The sequence below is a fragment of the Botryllus schlosseri genome, chromosome 11 (genome assembly GCF_051294905.1).
Source record: "Botryllus schlosseri isolate E-star chromosome 11, Bs_hap1, whole genome shotgun sequence".
In the NCBI taxonomy this organism is placed as follows: domain Eukaryota; kingdom Metazoa; phylum Chordata; class Ascidiacea; order Stolidobranchia; family Styelidae; genus Botryllus; species Botryllus schlosseri.
This window is the reverse complement of record NC_137246.1, coordinates 13,004,180-13,021,881: the sequence shown is the minus strand read 5'-3', so window position 1 is coordinate 13,021,881 and position 17,702 is coordinate 13,004,180. Positions and strand designations below refer to the sequence as shown.

The window sequence follows — 17,702 nt, the reverse complement described above, 5'->3', positions numbered from 1 at the left end:
ATACCAGTAATGTATGAAGTCGTCTGACTGAGGCCTGCGGCTGCGGGGCCACCATTATAGGAAATACCGAAATATGCCAGCATAGAGGGCAAGAAAATCAAGCAAACGTGGAATAAAGCCAGTAATTGATACGAAAATTTTTGATTACATGATGACATTGGCCAATTCCGACAAAAGAGTGTAAAATATTGATCAATTGATTGTTGAAATGCTGGTCAAAAGCCCATGGGGGATGGGTGGAGCAGTTGCAGGCGTGGACAATTTGAGTTGTTTTGCACATTCTCATCGGCTATTTGTTAGTGATGTGCTGAAGGCTCCAGGTGCATTGTCAGAAGAATATCAATATCAATATTTGGTTAAACCATTGAAGGAAAGATCCCCTGCAAGGGAGCGGTGGAACCGAAATGAAGAAAGATTTCCTGCTGTGCCACTAACTATGCTACCAAGTGAAAGACTGCTCACTGTGTTTAGTACTATATACATCATCTATGGAAGACAACAGAAGTTCACTCCTTGGAGAAAGGGCCGAGAAATTGTGCTTCGTGAACTGTAATCTGCAACTGCTGGAGTGGTGCTTTTGATATATTTTTATAGTTCCTTGATCATTTATTTCATGTTCAAGCATATCAATGGCTGTAAAGTTGTTGAAAGAAATGCTCTTGAGGTGTTAAATATGGGCCTTGAGCTGGATTCCATATCTTTTGAATATCGGCTGAATATATCGGGGTTATCGGTGGAGGTACTGGATATCGGTCTTATCGGTATCGGCTCAGAAATCCAATATCGGTCGGGCTCTAGGACAGGACCATTCGATAATTTCAGAGCCGGAGCAGTGGTTATAATGCGGCTCCGGAGCTGGAGCCGGAGCTAATGTATGATAGAAGAGAGCTCCGGAGCCGGAGCTGGAGCAGTTTAAATTTACGGCTGCTCCAAAGCCCTGGTTACCATACGTCCTCCTTTAGAAGGATTTGTCCTTCTTTTTGAGGTTTTTGAAAATGGAAATGTCCTCCTTTTTGGCAATTCGACCTCCTTTACAGCTTTTAAAGCCAAGATAGTGGATAGATTCGAGTGAAAATGGGCATAAATGACGCTAAATATGAAATTCGTGGTTCGAACGTACAGTGTGAAGGACAAACTGTATTTCTGGAGTTGAGCCGGAAAGTTGACCATTATTTTAGTCATCCGACCACGAAGTGAGAAAAATTTACCATGTTTAGAGGATTTTCCTCCGGTATTCTAAGTTTGAAAATAAAAACTGTCCTCCTTTCCCGATTCCAAAATATGATAACCCTACATGAAAGTCATGTATGCTTTTCCGAAAACTACTCCCTACTTTTCATAATCTAAATTGTAAAAAGTAAGTAATTTTGTGTACGGTTCCAGTAAAAGTGGTAGTAGTCAAACATAAACACTTGAGTAAGCACTGCAAGTAGGAGAAAGCTACTTCCAGTACTCTGACAAAGGTAGAAGTACTTCGTCACTGACCACATCTCGCTGTTAGCAACTTCCATGACAACACAAGGGTGGAGAACAATCGAGACCTCGTGAAATAAATGTTGTGTCCAGCATGCAAATGATGGCAGGCAATATGATCAGACCATAAAGGTAGCCTACACTGACTGGTAAATCCTTTCGATACTCCCTTGGAAACCTTAAGGATGTCAGTGAAGAACAAGGTGAGCGCTTTAACTAAAATCTTATAGGTATGGAGAAGTGCTACTATGACCGATGACATGGTCATGTGGTGATAGATGACTCGTGGAACTTGAAGAGAGAAAGTTACACCCTTAGCCGCAAACGAAGGACATTAAATCGAGTTCTCATTAAATCGAGTTTTCTAGTTCTTATTATAACAATCGCAACATTTAAATACGGTTTTATGAATGTTTTTTTATTATTTAAATATATTTACCGAAGAGCGTCTTATTGTGAGGTACAGAACTTCAACATTCAATTAAATAATTAATATATTCGAATAGAAATGAACTCGAATATTTTCAGCTGATACTCGTCAGGGTTAAATCGTCAGCAACTTTGGTAGAGAATTGGAAAGAACAATTGTATACCGACAATCGTATCACCAAATATGACGTCACCAGCATGAAATTTTGAATTTTAATCGTTGCGAAGAGCTAAGCTGCCCAGTCAAGTCATATGACTCGAGACTGTAGGACAACCAAAACAGACATTTCATTGTAGCTTCGAAGAATAATAAAGTCACCGCATTATTGGTATTTCGTCTATCAGTCCTGATACTTAATGGAAAAGAGGGCCAGGAACTGTTGAGACTGATGGAAAGCACTATATTATGAATGCGAGTCATTCTATATCACTCGAGCAGAGTTTGAAAAAAGTGAGTTGAATCTGAAAACTAAGCAGTGAGCATGATGACTTGGACTCGAGTCAAAACACTATGAGTCGGACTCTACCCTCTAGGCATCTACTATATAGCTGACTCCTGACTTGGACTCGGACTTGAGAGAGAGAGAGATATGATATTTTTTTTCGCCTGCACCATCGAGATGCTTTGACGACGGAGTTGCGATACGGCCGTGAGGTCATCTAGTCTGCGCCCCCGTTTTTTTCTCCTCCATGCTATCCGTGATTGCTGAGCGCCTAGCAGGATAAATGCGTATAGGCCTACCAATTTTCGAGTCTTTGGTATGACCCGGCCAGAGATCAAACCCACGCCCTACCGATCGAGAAGCGGGACGTATAACCATTACACTATCTCGCTCGGTAGGGAATTGAAAATGACTCGACTTGAGTCAAAACTATAAATGTGAGATTGAGTGTGTGACTCGGAACCTTGTGACTTGCTTACGACCTTGTCGCACTCACAATAATATATCATATTAACGACAAGTATCAAGTTTCTTCATATTTATTCCTTATATTCTGACTTGTAGCACGGCCCACTTCTAGGCTTTTTCAAGACACCGCTTACACGGATGAGATGGCAAGGAGGAGCTTAGATATAGGCATACCTCCAATACTTGGGCAGGAATTCTGGAGTCGACCACTCGAACCAGCAATTCATTGATGTTGCAGCTGTGGATTACACCACTACGCTATCTCGCCACCCAATCGGTATTCGTCTGGACTCTGAATTAAGAGGGTCACGCCGAGTAGTACACTTTTGAAGGGCGTTACCTGTTACACTCACCGCCATACTGACTTGAATAGATCGCGACAAGGAAAGAGAAATTATACCACCTAATGACCTAAACTGAGTTTTCAACTCAATGTGGAACAATAAATTTGCTTTCGATATCCTAACGAAGCGAGTTGACAGTTTCACTCGGAGTTCAAAAATACATATTCACCCCTTCTTAGGAAAATATAGCTGCTATCTAAGCGTCAAGTGAAAAACGGCGCAATTTACTTACGCCCCTGGAAGATAACATTCACACAAATATCAGCAACTGCAAACGATGTCCATTATTGCTTTAAAATGCATCAACATGTATTAAACGTACGTATATACGACTGGTAGGTAGTAGGGTACAGTGAATTTAATAGAACCCCACCATCAGCGTTAGGGCTACATCCAGTGTTGCCAATTTAGCGATTTTGTCGCTAGATCTAGCGATTTTTCGTTCCGTTTGGCGACAAAAAATACCAATCTAGCGACTAGCGATAAATCTAGCGACTTTTAAAAATATTTAGCGATTTTCTAGCGATTTTTTTTTTCAGAAATATCTGATATCAATCGGTTACCATATCTTATGCGCGCTACAGTGTCCGCACGCATCGCCGATCTCAATTCAGGTAGAGTGCATGGATAGGGGCGTCAATATACTGACTTTCCTGGTCAGTGGGCCGAAGTAGGTCATAACTCTTCCAGGCATAGAAATCTATAGTGTCGCGTTCGACCAACTCGTCAAGATGCCTGCCAATTCACCCTCAACACAATACGAGTAACCGCAATCATGCTCATCCAATGCAGTGTGCTATACAAGGTCCGATATATTAACTCTTTACACCCACGCCAGACGAGTATAGTGTCCACTGTCCGATCCTCCCCCAAAAGACTGACATCTCGAGTTTCTAAGGGGCAGTCGGATTCAAGATAACTGATCAAATTATTTTGCATCTAACTTTTGACACCTACACACGAGACGAAACAGTATACTGCGAACTATATCGCGATCCAAGATAAATCAAAACAAAAAAGATGACGTCGCGGACTTTTGACATTAACACACGATGTAACAACAGGATTAAATTACCCCATAAAAAATGAAAATTAAAAGAAATAAATCACGAGTTTGTATTCGCGCTGCTGGATAACAGAAAAACATTTTTTAATAAAGATATTTGATGTATCGTCCCGTCGCTTATCTGATGTATAGATATTAAGGAAACAGGATGGCCAGGGGCTATAAGAAGTTATAGGCAGGCTACCCTAATTTTCCATCTGTAGTAGGCATCCATGTATAATACGCGCCCTTAAAATGACATGTCAAACTGGGGGGGGGGGGGAGCCTGTAGCAATGTATAATACGCACCCCTGTATGAGCAGGTGATCGCGCAAGCGTCTGATATGAGAGCATTGTGTTCGTGCGGATGTGTTTGAAGCAGCAGAGAAGAATTGGGTATGTTATTAACTAGATTTCCAGCATAGCGTGGGGTGTAAACCAGGCAAACGATACTATCGTACCCTTCTAATGGGTAAAACGAGTCGAATACACCTACCAGGGTGAAAAATAGGTGCGCGGCAATCAGATTTCCACCTAAGCCCGGGCACGATGGCTGAAGGTGATGCGCGATTGACAACAAACAAAAAGAAAGGTGTAATTGCGAGTTTTAGTTCGAGGGAGATTTTTTCAAAATTGTTATACCCATGTATAATACGCACCCCGATTTTAGGACAGAAAATTGATTAAAATGGAAAATTAAGGCATTTATATCGGGTTGGTCCCTGTATATGTAGGATGCTTTTCATCACAAATTCCATTTCATCGGCAGAAGTCGGTATCCTGCCAATATATAGTGAGCGGTTATAACTGCAAATCTGGTCACGCAGAGCAATCATGGCACAGAGCGCTCTGTTTTGTTGACATGCACCACACTTTTTGTCCGGTTGTGAGATGGACTAGAAAAAGGAGAAGTGGAATTCGACACAGCTGATTACAATATATAGATAACAAGAAAAAATGGCTATTCTGGTTCAATCTAGCAACTTTAGGAATTACTACAGATTTAGCGACTTTTTTCAGCGATTTTGTTTCAAGATTTAGCGACATCTAGCGATTTTCAACACCAGTTTTAGCGATTTTTGTCCATCCGGAGTTGGCAACACTGGCTACATCATAACAATATTCTGCAGCCCGCAGCACTTTTTGATGTTTAAGTTGAGCATCCCTGGTCTACACCGTTCGCACAGCTCAGTTCCAAGTCTTTCACAGTCCATGAGAGCATATATTTTTTCGCTGCTCATTTCCTTTAGTAGATCAAAGCTCGTCAATACTACTTGAAGCCATTTTTGGTTGCTTTTAATAGCACCACTTCTATTCACTCTTGAATCGATTTTTTTCATCGCTACTTCTACTTCTGCAGCTTTCCTGAATACTTGACCAACTGTGTGTGACTACTTTTCTCAGTACCTGTAATCGACTACTTCGAGATATAACTGTAATCACAGTATTCAGAAGTAATTGTAATCGCAATCGATTACATTTATGCATTAACTGACAAATAAAAATTCTCTCTCATTATTACCCACTCAAAGTACATAAAATATACAACAAAAGCGGCCTTGCAAACATCAATTTAATACTCTCACTACCATAATATGAACCTGTAATACTTATAATAGAAAGAGATAATCATTCTCTACCAGTTTCCAAACATCCCACATGCAATGACGTTACAGTAGCGGAAAAAATCAGCGCATAACGCTAGGGCTGCAACTCTACCAGTCGGCGTCTCGCACAAGCATGTATTATAAGACACCAGAAAATCCGATAGGACGCCCGTTAAAAGAATGGACACCACAGCACCCCAAGTTGACAAGACCATAGTGGTAGCTATGGCCCTGCTTATCACACACGGCAGTTACAAGGAAATCCAAGGACAATACAACATGGAACAGGGATTATATTTTCCGCGGGAGGTAAATGTAGGCCATGAGATTCCAAATCCAAGGTCTGATAGAGCTATTGATCAAATAAATGCAATTTATAATAACATGGTAGTGGGATTTTCGACATATTTCTTGAAGTGCTGCAGCCATTGGGCACCGACGGCCCCGTCGACTACTCGGTGATCGCAGCTCAATGTGACGGTCATCACCGTTACGACAGAAAATCTACAAGAAAGAAAACATGTTACACTACAATAAGACATGGCAGTGGAAAACATAAGCGATGAAAGTCTATAGACTCGTACGTGATAGTGACCGGCGTGTAATCAGTCGTGCCCAGATTTAAAGAACTACTGACAACAACAACATTTAACAAACATTTATTCATTCCATTATTGATACACCGTACAATGAGATCTTCAAGAACGACTGATTTTTGGTGTCGAGAATATGCTAGTTCCTGTGTCATTGGCGCATGCTATCAAGTACGACTGCTTGAAATGCGAATATCGTTCAGGCCGTGACATATATGCATTGATAGAAGTCTTGTGCATGTATGGGTAGTGGGTACTCGATTCTTTTGTCAATTTCAAAGTTAAGAGCGATATGTTTCGTAACATGATGACGGCTCCACGAAAACCTCAAAACCAAATGGCAGGATGCATATAAGAGTTCAAATCGCTACATGCCTAGTTTGCCAACACCAGTGCTATGGAACCGTATTTCACTTGCGACACACTCCATAAGCTAACCATTGTAGACTAGGGTTACCATACGTCCTCCTTTCTCAGGTTTTTAAAAATGTCCGCCGAGGACGTCCAAATGTCCTGCTTTTTGCGATTTTGTCCTCTTTTTTAGAATTTTGGTCAAATTGGAGTGAGATACCGTAAATTAGCACCGAAGTAAAGCTCCGGCGGGTATTCCGGGAGCTGAGCCGCAAAAATGACCCTTTTTTTAGTCAACCACCTATAAACGTGAATGAAAAAACTGTATTTTGGGCGCTGAGCGAGACAGTTGACCTTTTTTCTAGTCAGCCGACCACGAAGTTTGAAAAATTTAACCATTTTCTCAAGATTTTTTCACCGGAATTCTGGGTTTGAAAATTTTGAAAAAGTGTCCTCCTTAACCGATTCCAAATTATGGTAACCCTATTGCAGACTAACGCAAACACTATAGAGAACTTGGAATATGTCACACAAACATATTATAAATGCACGACAGTCAGTTTTGTCGGTCAAATTAGGATATGGAGATTGTCTTGCTATTGCAACGTCAAAATTTTTAATGGTTGAACTCGTCCTCAGTGAGATAAAGTATGTACGGTTTATTACATTGAATATCTTCACACCGTGATAAATGAAACATCGTCTCACGACACCCCGCTTGCAGAGCATTGGCCTACGTCCCCAAAACTGCCTTACCCTTGTTCCTGACTCTTATCCGGTACGCATTCTTCTCGCGATCTCCCGACGGAAAGAATACAAGATTGCGGTGGGTTGATGATAGCCGTGAAATTTTTGATGCCAAACATGCCGAGATTGCTGATGGTAAACGTGCCTCCCTGGAGTAAAAACAGAACGACGTCTGAATGAACATTCAAGACTACCAAACCGGTGCATAATGTGAAAGGACATAATTGGCAGAAACACAACAACATCGGAGCAAGACTGTAAAGTCCTCTTACAATGTGACGCAGACCATGTTAACGCAATATGTGTTACTTGCGTTAAACTCATCAAAAGATACCTTGAATAGTCTGCTTTGGTATCTATCTACCTATAACTACTCAACTTGGCAAAATACCAAAGCTAACAATCATTGAACCGTAATTTCTGACGCGCAGTGAACTAGATCAGATACTTGAAATGAATATTACAGCAAAGTTTCGTCACTTGCTAAATCAAAACGACCTGATTCCCAACGTGATGTAGTTTCTGAATGCCTAGAAAACCAATATGCTACATCATACTTGTAATTGAGTAGAAGTTTACATTGCTACTTCTGTTTGTACTAACAATTACTTCTTGCACAACTGCTGTGACTTGAGCACTCCTGCCAAAACTTTACAGTGCCGATATTCTACGCTACGGAATGCAATAAATTTTGGAAAAGCAAAAGCGACGTACCATAAACTCATTCGGTTGTAATTTCCCATCTCTCGCCTTTTTAGCCAAGCTCGAAACATCGTTCGAAATCGCCCCCAAACCTTTCGTGTGTGCGTTGAATACAATCGGAGTAATGAGTCCGTTTTCTGTGCTTACTGCTACGCTGACGTCAACATTGTTATATCTTGAGAGAGAAAAGTACTGCATGGCTTCTCAGTTGAAGAAAAAATACCTATAGTTTCTTACTGTCTGATGTAGGTGTCCTGCCAGTGTGAGTTGACTTCGGGAACTTTCAGGCAAGCCAATGACGCCGCCTTGATGAGGAAATCATTGACTGACAATTTCACTGAAAGTAAAGGGTTGACCATCTTTGATGAGGGTAGGTAAATCAAGAAAAAGTTGCACTATAAAATTCATCCAAATCGCTAGAAACATCATGCCACATATATTCTTGAATATTTAGGAAGCTCACGGAAGCTGTAAAATATAGTTGCAACAACTTGCCATAATCATTAGATAACAATGATACAGTCAAACTCGGTGACGTTAAAATTCTTAAACACTCTCAAGTTTTTATTTCTGGCGCACAATGTTTATCTCGTAAAATAATCTCTTTTTTCACATTTTTATTGGTTATCTACAAATTACTTACGTAATGTAACAATATGGCAGGGATTGCACATACCATCAGGCAAATTAAGCAATATCTGATCTTTGGCAGCTGAACTGCGTCAAGCCGTTGTCATTATTTTGTTACGAATTAATTCCCAGTACACAGTGACCCAGTACACAGTGATCAAGCAGTCAGTAACAGTCAGCCCAACCTATTGGGAGATTAATGTCATCAATTAATGCCTTGTCTCACAAAAACATTCGCCAGGGGGGACGAAATCCATTGACGATGCAGTTTAGTGAAATAGCAGTACTATGCTATTTAACACTAATTAAATATTTACTAATAATATTATTATCCTCGAAGCAGAAAATTACCATCCAAAAATCTCCCGTGTAACACAGATTGTACCACTGATGTATGCTAATGTCTCGTATTCGCCAATGATAATTCGTCCCTCCATTTAAAAACCCAACGCTCACCATCATTAGAATACACAGTGTTGAGAGCCTATTTATGAACACATACACATCGCATTCTCACCGTCACCGGACGTATTAAATTCTTTTCGCAGTTTCGACAGATTGCCCATGTCGCAATCCACAGACAGGTAGTAGTGAGGAATATTCTGCTTCGACTCTGTCAGTCTTTTAGCCACCGTCTTAATAAGAGAGACAAACAGGTCAAAAGTGGGCACACAAAGACATCCTTCGGCGACGGTACCTTCCTGATATTGGTGAGTTCGATGTCAATGTAGTCACCGCCCGGAACAGGCTTTACCGCAGGCGGAGAGCTTGGTGCCGTGGCTGAAGCCGTTTGCGGTGGTGGAGATTTTGGCACTTGCTCCAAGTACCGTAGAACATCCTGTTGTCTGATGCGGCCATCTGGCCCAGAACCTGCAATGCAGCCATTACAAAAAACATTCCACTATGTCGTTATTGCTAGAGCCTGACACAAGGATTTATTCAGTGTATCAACAATTCGAGTGAAGTAGTGGGATTCAATAATTTGGAGAAACAAAAATATGGACTCTTCGCAGTAAGAATTATTTCATCTTTCAAAAATATAGTTTCTTCATCTCGAAGCATCAGTTGAAGGTGATTCAGCACTGAAAACATGTTACACAAGGCTAGGAATATTCGTTGTAACGGCATTTCTGTGAGTTGGCGATTGACCGCATCTTAACAAATTGCGAAGAAACGATCATTGTCTAGAAATACAAAATCAACTTTGAAGACGTGTAACTGGCATCATTTTCTTTGTGGCAGCGAAAAGCATCCATTTTTCATTTTTCCAGGTCATTATAGCTGTTATGACTTCATAGTAGGTGGCATTGGAATACTCGACTTTTAATCGAATCACCCGGTTAGGCCACTTGATTTTGGCTATCTCTAGTCATCGTCTGAATTAGTCGCCGATCCACTGCGCAGTGCACACCACAGGAGAGATTCTACGATGCTGAGGGGGGGCTGAAATGATCTTAGAACGGCAGTTGTTATTAACTTGGAAGAATTGACAAATCACCTTGAACTTGGGATAAGTCGATAGATTTATCGATCGCAATCTTCCTGGCGAGCGGGCTCACAAATATCCGGCCTTCCGGTTTCCTTGGAGCTGCGTCGTACTTTGTCGTTGGCGGTTTATGGACAGGTGGGGGCACGCCGGCAGGACCCGATTCCGTCGATGGCTGTGGAACGGGTGCAGTTTGTGTTGGCGTTTCTAAATAGTGGGAATCTGGTTAAATTTCAACAGTATATATAAAACTAACTATATCAAGTTTAAAGATATGTTTTGAATGCATCAACAGCAAAGTTCACCAGCATGTCTACATGAGCTTCCGGCAAACGACATGATACAAGAAAGAAATTATATTCACAGTCACAGTCAAATATATGTCTTTATTGGTTTCAACAGTCAAAACACTGATCCAGGGACAAATGGTGACTAATGCTTAGCAATTCCTTTACGGCTTCAACATTTCAGAGCAATAGTCCAGCTTCTATCGCATCATCGAACTCGCTGACTGATTTCAACTCAGCCTCGAACATGTTTCATTCATTTAGCATTTTGTCTCACAAACTTTCAAACTTAACACTCCATGTTTGTCCCATAATTGTTACCAGCCTCTGAACAATGCCAGAGTATAAGAATGATATATGCCTCTGAATGGCACCCTCTGTTACTGTCAAAACGCTAAGTCAAAGGCATTAGAGCAGGGGTCACCAACACGCGGCCCGCGGGCCGCATGCGGCCCGCGAGGTCATAATTTGCGGCCCGCGGCCTGATTTGGAGGAATTTTGGAAGAACGCTCAGTAAACCAATTCGAAATGCCGTAATTGATTTCAGTTTAAACATATTGTTGTTGCTGTTCAAAGTTAGCAATTCTACCGTGCCCAATATCCCTTTTCCTTCGATTCGGCATGGTAATATCATTCTATGGAGGAATAAAAATTATGCGGCCGTCGACACTCAATTCAATTAGGATGTGTTGGCGGCTGTCAAGATTATGCAAATTGAATTTACGAAATGACTCCCTAATTAATGAAAGGTTTGAATTATTCTTGAAATTTTCTTCGTGCTGCTCACGCTTCAATGCGAGCTGATTTTGGGTTCTAATACAGCAGTGTCCGCTGTAATCTAAATCCCACAATACAGATGCGAAAAGCAGAGAAGAATGATGCACCCCATATAGAAATACCAATACTTAATCGTGTTCTTTTCATCCCGAATTAATTTTTTTTCTGGTAGGCCTGCGTTTGGGCGAATCCAATATATTTCCACTATAACGACAATTGTAATGGGAGGTCAAGAAATAACTACATGCAACATATGGGACTAATGAGAAGTGGGTCACCCAAAGATGCACCACATCATTAATAACTTCACCAAGTTTTTGAAGATTCCCCCTGCATAAACTCTACCGGTGAATCTGATCACATGGGCCGAGAAAGGATAAATATATTTCATAATAATATGTGAAGCTATACTAATATTAAATTACGAAATTTAGTCATGAACATGAAAAAATTTTCGCGCTTCGCGCGACTGCAGTACAATTCCCTGTCGCTCTTCACAACATGACTATATTTACGATCTCGGTGACCATAGTAATCCGATATGAGTAAATAGATTTGATCGGAGTGTACCAGCAATGGACATGGTGAGTTTAACGTGGATATTTGGCCCCAGTTTTTTTATTACCACTATGCACCGGAATGCGGCCGCGGGCTACATGAGTTATCGAAATGCGGCCGTGAATAGCAACAAGGATGGCCAACCCTGGTTTAGTAGCTACAGAGTGTTGTCAGGTATCGTGCGCAGATCATAGTTCAAATATAATGAAATTGATGAGCATGATATTTTTTGTTGTATTTGTGTTTGTTCAGTAAAATATTATTCCTTTTTTGGTTACCATGCCCATCGCCCATGTAAGAGAGCACAGCATTGTACTTGCGTAGAGTTATCATACGCTGCGTTGGCTATATTAATTTCGATATTAAAGTCATGCGGCCCGCGGCCTCTAAGAATTTTGAAAAGTGGCCCGCAACCCATTTTGAGTTGGCGACCCCTGCATTAGAGCTTTCTCACACACTTGGACATGAAAAAAATCATCACAACATTGGCAACATAAATCAAACAGCTCTGACATTATGAATACATAGGAATTGAGTTAAGGTCAATAAGATCCCGACTGAATGTCTGACAGACATTTCAAATAAATTTATAAATATGCTAACACCACAGATGGCTAATTATATTGAGGGCCAATAATGCTATTGTGATGTGCTTAGGTAAATTTGGAAAAAGAATTTGGTTTCCCTGGTGATAGGCTACAATGCAGTAGTGTGGAGTAGCAGATTTCACGCTCTGCTTCTAATCATTCTTTCTAAACAAGGGAACCAATTCCTATCTGGATCCAAGGCCCACTTCTAGAATTGGGCACAACTCCGATATGGAAAACTTATTCTACTCATGCGTATGCAGAAAATTGCACAAAAGCAACATAGATCCATTGAATCTGATTGTCATTTATCGTTGTAACAAAATTAAACGTCAATGGCTGGAGATTTACGTTGATGTGTTTCATCACGCACGCATTAAATCCTTGCTTAATCAAAAGCTATGCTCTAATCTGAGTCCGGCCACCATAACTGTAACTCTGGACCACATCCAGGTCCCGCCAACTATTTCTAAGCTGACCAAGATTCGCTCCAGCTCCACAGGATACCCCACACTGAAGGTGATAATGAAGTTGACATATAGTAGGTCTAGCAAATAAACAACGAATCGACAAAAATAAAACAAACAAACAAATACCTTGTGCTGAGTAATTTGCAAAAGCAGCAATGTCTGCTTCGCTTTCAACTTGTATGCAAAGCAGAGTGCCGAGAGGGATATCTTTTGTGCCTTCCGCCACAAGAATTTTTGCAATATAACCTGAAACGATAAAGATCACGAGTAATCGCTGATCGCTCCATAAAGATATTGTGCAAAATTTAGAATTGAGAGAGTCATCAGGTGAGACTCGGATGAAAGGGTGTATATATGGTGAGCTCGTTCTCCTGGATCTTATTTGTAGATGTGCAGAAAGAGAGGCTTTGGAGTACTGAACTTCATAATGCATTTGAATAATATATTCATACTTATTCACGAAGCTTTTCAAGCTGACACTCGTCAGGGGTTACCGTCAGCTATTTTACGAGCATTCAAAAAACTATGGTTATCAAGAATCGGTATCGTCAATAATGACGTAACATAGCGTAAAATTAAAAATACGAGAGAGCTATAGCGCATGCACAAGTTTATGTGCGATTTTTATATGATATCTTTCTTTTGGCATAGACTTGGTTGACGAATAGTAATGACATTGGACTCAAGAACAGACGAATGGAATAAATTACGACCATTTGCCAACATGAAGAACATGTCCTCATGATAGCACACGTTGGGTTTTCCAGCAAGTGTTTGCCGATGGAAGAGTTTTGAGCCATGGCCTGGTTGTGTTCGAAAAAAAGCAGATTATTTTGCTGCGAGATATATTTATATATTATTTGTAAAAAAAGTAAACTATTGGTACAGTAACGGATTATAAACCAGTGGTATATACACCTAAATTTTCTTTCACACAGCATAGCTGCGATCACTTTCAGTGTTCTGTTTGTCCAACTGGATAGATCACAACTCCAAACTAACCTTCATTTGAGGCCTCCATCGCCATGGTGGCCTTATCAGTTTCAATATCGGCAAGCAAATCGCCTTCTTCAACTTTGGCGCCTTCTTTCACGGCCCATCTAAAACGAGAAAAAGATCAGACGAGATATTAGACTATAAATTCCGATCCGTGTACTTTGTACAGTAGTTTCCAGAGGTCAGCAGCAAAGTACTTCTATCCTGTTGAAGTGCTCAACTACTTAAGTGAAGTGGATATGTTTTTGAAGTACTTGAACAGTTCTTCAGCCATATAGAACAATTATTTTTCACAATTAGGCCTTTCAGAACTATCAACGCAAGTGAAATCGTTATGAGAACCATTTGAAATCATTCCTGTGTCAGGTGACTGAATAGATGTTCGAATATTTCGACCATTTATAGTGCCACCCGCAAAGCAATTTTGTGTTAGCCGCGAAGATACATCTTGTAATTTCAAAAGAACCAACCCACAGTATCAGATAAAACTGCAAAATGTGTGCTTCGACCAAATCTACTCCAAAACTACTTACTCTTCAGATCTTCCATTTTCTACTTGAATTAGTTTCGACGTATTATATTCAAATGAACCCGAATAGGCTACTTTCCGCTGACACTCGTCAGCAACTAGTAGAGAATTAGAAAGAACATTGTATAGCAACAATCACAAGATATGAGTATACATATCTTAATTATCGCAGCATACTTCTACTTGAAATAAAGTAGAAATTTACAATAATTCTACTTCTACTTGAGTAGCAACACTGCATACTTTGATCAATTCTGGTAGATCACTTCGAAAGAAGAGAAGCAGTCGAAAGAGAAATCACTCACGTTGCAATAGTTCCAACGGTCATGGTAGGAGATAGCGCCGGCAACGCAATCTTCTCATGTTCAGGATATTGTGTTGATGGAGCATTTTGTTGTGTTGCGGTCGAGGTCGGAGTCGATGGGGCAGCAGGGGGCTGCGACGATGTTGCCTGATCTTTGAGATTACAAAATAAAATAAAGAATGTTGAAAAGAGGTATGGCAGTACAGTAGTTAGCTAGATGCAAGCACAAATAGACAGTTGGAAAGAGCCTAGTGCGAAAAAAATGCAGGAGTGAAAGAGCTATATCCCTAATGTATCATGTGCTAGTAATAGATAGCCTACATACAATCTGCTCATGTGAAATTTAGAGAGTTGAGTATACAGCCAGTTCGGCATGAACTAAGAATATTGGCTGTTGATGAAATTAGTACATAATGACATTGATACCACTATGCCTTGTAGCCGGCATTCATCATTGCCAATAATAAAAGATGGACACAAAGAGTTGAACTGAAATGGAATTTATGATTAGCGGAATTTGTTCAACTTTTTAAATTTAATTTTGATATAATAATGTCCAAATTACAGCAAACTAGCTACATGGCTAGAACTAATCACCAGAAGTTACATTTAGGGCTCCATTATTTTCTATTCAGTAAATTGTGTAATTCATCATCAAAACTACCATAGGCATGCGATGCATGATAATTTGTATACAGTCGAAGTCACCCTGAACCCATGCAACAACGTTATTTGAAGCCTTTAACTGTGATTCGATAAATCACGCCATGGAATATATTATACTGAAGAGGGGGATTCACACCAGTTGTGAATAAGCTTGTGATATTCAAGATGTAGCCTACAATTTCCATATTCCATCCAGATTCTATGTCAATACGCACTTGGTGAAGTGAAAGGATCTGACATTAAAAATACACTTGAAAGTTGGAATGATTCACAACAATCTTTACAGGAACAAGAAAATAGAGCATGGAAAATATGACTATGCTAATACCAATAACCTTGGTCACTCTCAGTCCACGGAATAGTGTTATAGTCAACATATAGGTGCCACAGCTTGCCTCTAATGAAGTACGTGAGCACTGAGCAGGTTTACAGAGAGCATTGAATAATTGAATGGTTTTTAAAAGATCTAATTGGCACAGATTAACACTCCAAATATATTACAAGTGGAACCTTACCTACACTGAAGTCTTTGAACGCTGCAACATCTTCTTCATTTTCAACAGTGATCGCAATAAGAGTTCCCAACGAAACATCCTTTGTACCTTCTGCGACAAGTATCTTTGCAATATATCCATCATCTTGCGCTTCAAATCCGACTGTGGCTTTGTCAGTCTCTATTTCTGCGAGCAAGTCTCCCGGTTCGAATTTGTCACCCTCTTTTACTACCCAGCTAGCAATTGTTCCCATCTCCATCGTTGGGGACAGAGCAGGCAAGTCGATCTCTGTGTATGGGGGCAGCGTGTAAAAGCGTACATGCCTCGAGAACACACTGCTCGAGGCTGGATAAACGCACTGTATCGATGATTTTGAGAAAGCACTGCCATATGGTTTTAGAGTTTTTTGGCTTTGTGTTGGTCGTGCAATGCTTAGTCTTCTTATGCTGTTGGAACTTGGGCGCTTTTCGAATGCATGTCGAAGTAAAGCTTTAGCACACCGGGCTGCACTAAAGCTACGTAGCATTCCAATATACTATGATAATTGACAGGCGATAGGGAATCTGGAGTATCAATTAAAACAAGTACGTATCAATATCCAAGAAATTGGTGCTTACTGCTTATAGGCATATTGAATTATTTCCCTCAAATTAAAATTGAATTGGAATTCAGACATACCGTAACAAAATGGTACCATGAGTGACGATTAGCTTACATTATCAAAGATTGAATTATATATTCATATTGAAATGAACTCGAATATTTTCGGCTGACACTCGTCAGGGGTAATCGTCAACAACTAGTAGAGAATTCAAAAGAACATCGTATATCTGCATATCAACAATCGTAGCACAAAATCGTAGTATACCATTCATTATTTCATGCATTTACCTTTTTATGCAAAACAAAAAGCACACTATATTTGTATTATCTTTATGCTCTATAGGTCTATTCATTATGGTACCATCTTACGTGCTGTTTTTTTTTTCGAAGTTCTGATTCGCTATACCAGAATTCAATCAAAATTCAACAATTATACAAAGAAATCTTTTCAAACAGTTCCTCGAGCACTAGCCTATATATCTTGCTCGAACAAGTGAATGGCTGAACGCCAATTTACACTCTTCTGAGTCGTTCTCAGGAAAAGTACTGCGTAAATGATAATATGACAGCATTATCAATGGTCACAGAGTGCTATAGACCCTAGACCAGGGGTGGGCAAACTTTTGAGCTCACGGGCCGCATTCAACATCTGAAACCATCCGCGTGCCGCTCTATATAAAATTGGAATTATAAACCAAAACGCAATATTGGTTTTTGATTACATATATAGTGAGGACATAGAGATAATATATGTGCCTATTTAAAACGGACCAAACATTGCTTTGATGATATCGTATAGTTCGTACACGAGTCAGAAACATAGTGGAGAGGTTTCATAGGCTGGTCGACCTCAATAACCAATTTGTCAAAACTACAGAGATGAAAGTCGGTTGTCCCGATTCTTAGAACAGGATTGAAATTTAAATCTGTGAGCAGCGATCTGTTAATAGATTTACTAATTCCAGTTTTTGTTCAGTTCCATGACACACAATGCTGACAGCATCATAACCATGCTAGCTTCAGACACGATTTTTATATGTGTAGATATAATATATTAATACCCCAATTCTACGCATAGAGAGAACGAATCTACCTAAAACACGCTTGAATCGT

The 17,702-nt window shown here is 40.2% G+C and overlaps 2 protein-coding genes and 1 long non-coding RNA gene across 3 annotated transcripts in view; 2 read left to right on the top strand and 1 right to left on the bottom strand.

Moving 5' to 3' along the window:
* Positions 1-17,702, top strand: part of LOC145449604 (uncharacterized) — a 353,567-nt gene that overhangs the window by 192,583 nt on the left and 143,282 nt on the right. The window lies entirely within an intron of this gene.
* Positions 1-17,702, top strand: part of LOC145449605 (uncharacterized) — a 166,763-nt gene that overhangs the window by 56,821 nt on the left and 92,240 nt on the right. The gene's annotated exons all lie outside the window — the stretch shown is intronic.
* LOC145449592 (dihydrolipoyllysine-residue acetyltransferase component of pyruvate dehydrogenase complex, mitochondrial-like) lies at positions 5,758-16,575 on the bottom strand. Its single transcript, XM_080327980.1, has 11 exons — positions 16,008-16,575; positions 14,828-14,978; positions 14,000-14,097; positions 13,124-13,243; positions 10,331-10,525; positions 9,530-9,702; positions 9,350-9,467; positions 8,440-8,539; positions 8,215-8,377; positions 7,510-7,649; positions 5,758-6,313 (listed from the first exon to the last, which is right to left on the bottom strand). Exons 1-11 carry the CDS (start codon positions 16,510-16,512, stop codon positions 6,184-6,186), a joined length of 1,893 nt encoding a protein of 630 aa, XP_080184106.1. The 5' UTR covers positions 16,513-16,575; the 3' UTR covers positions 5,758-6,183.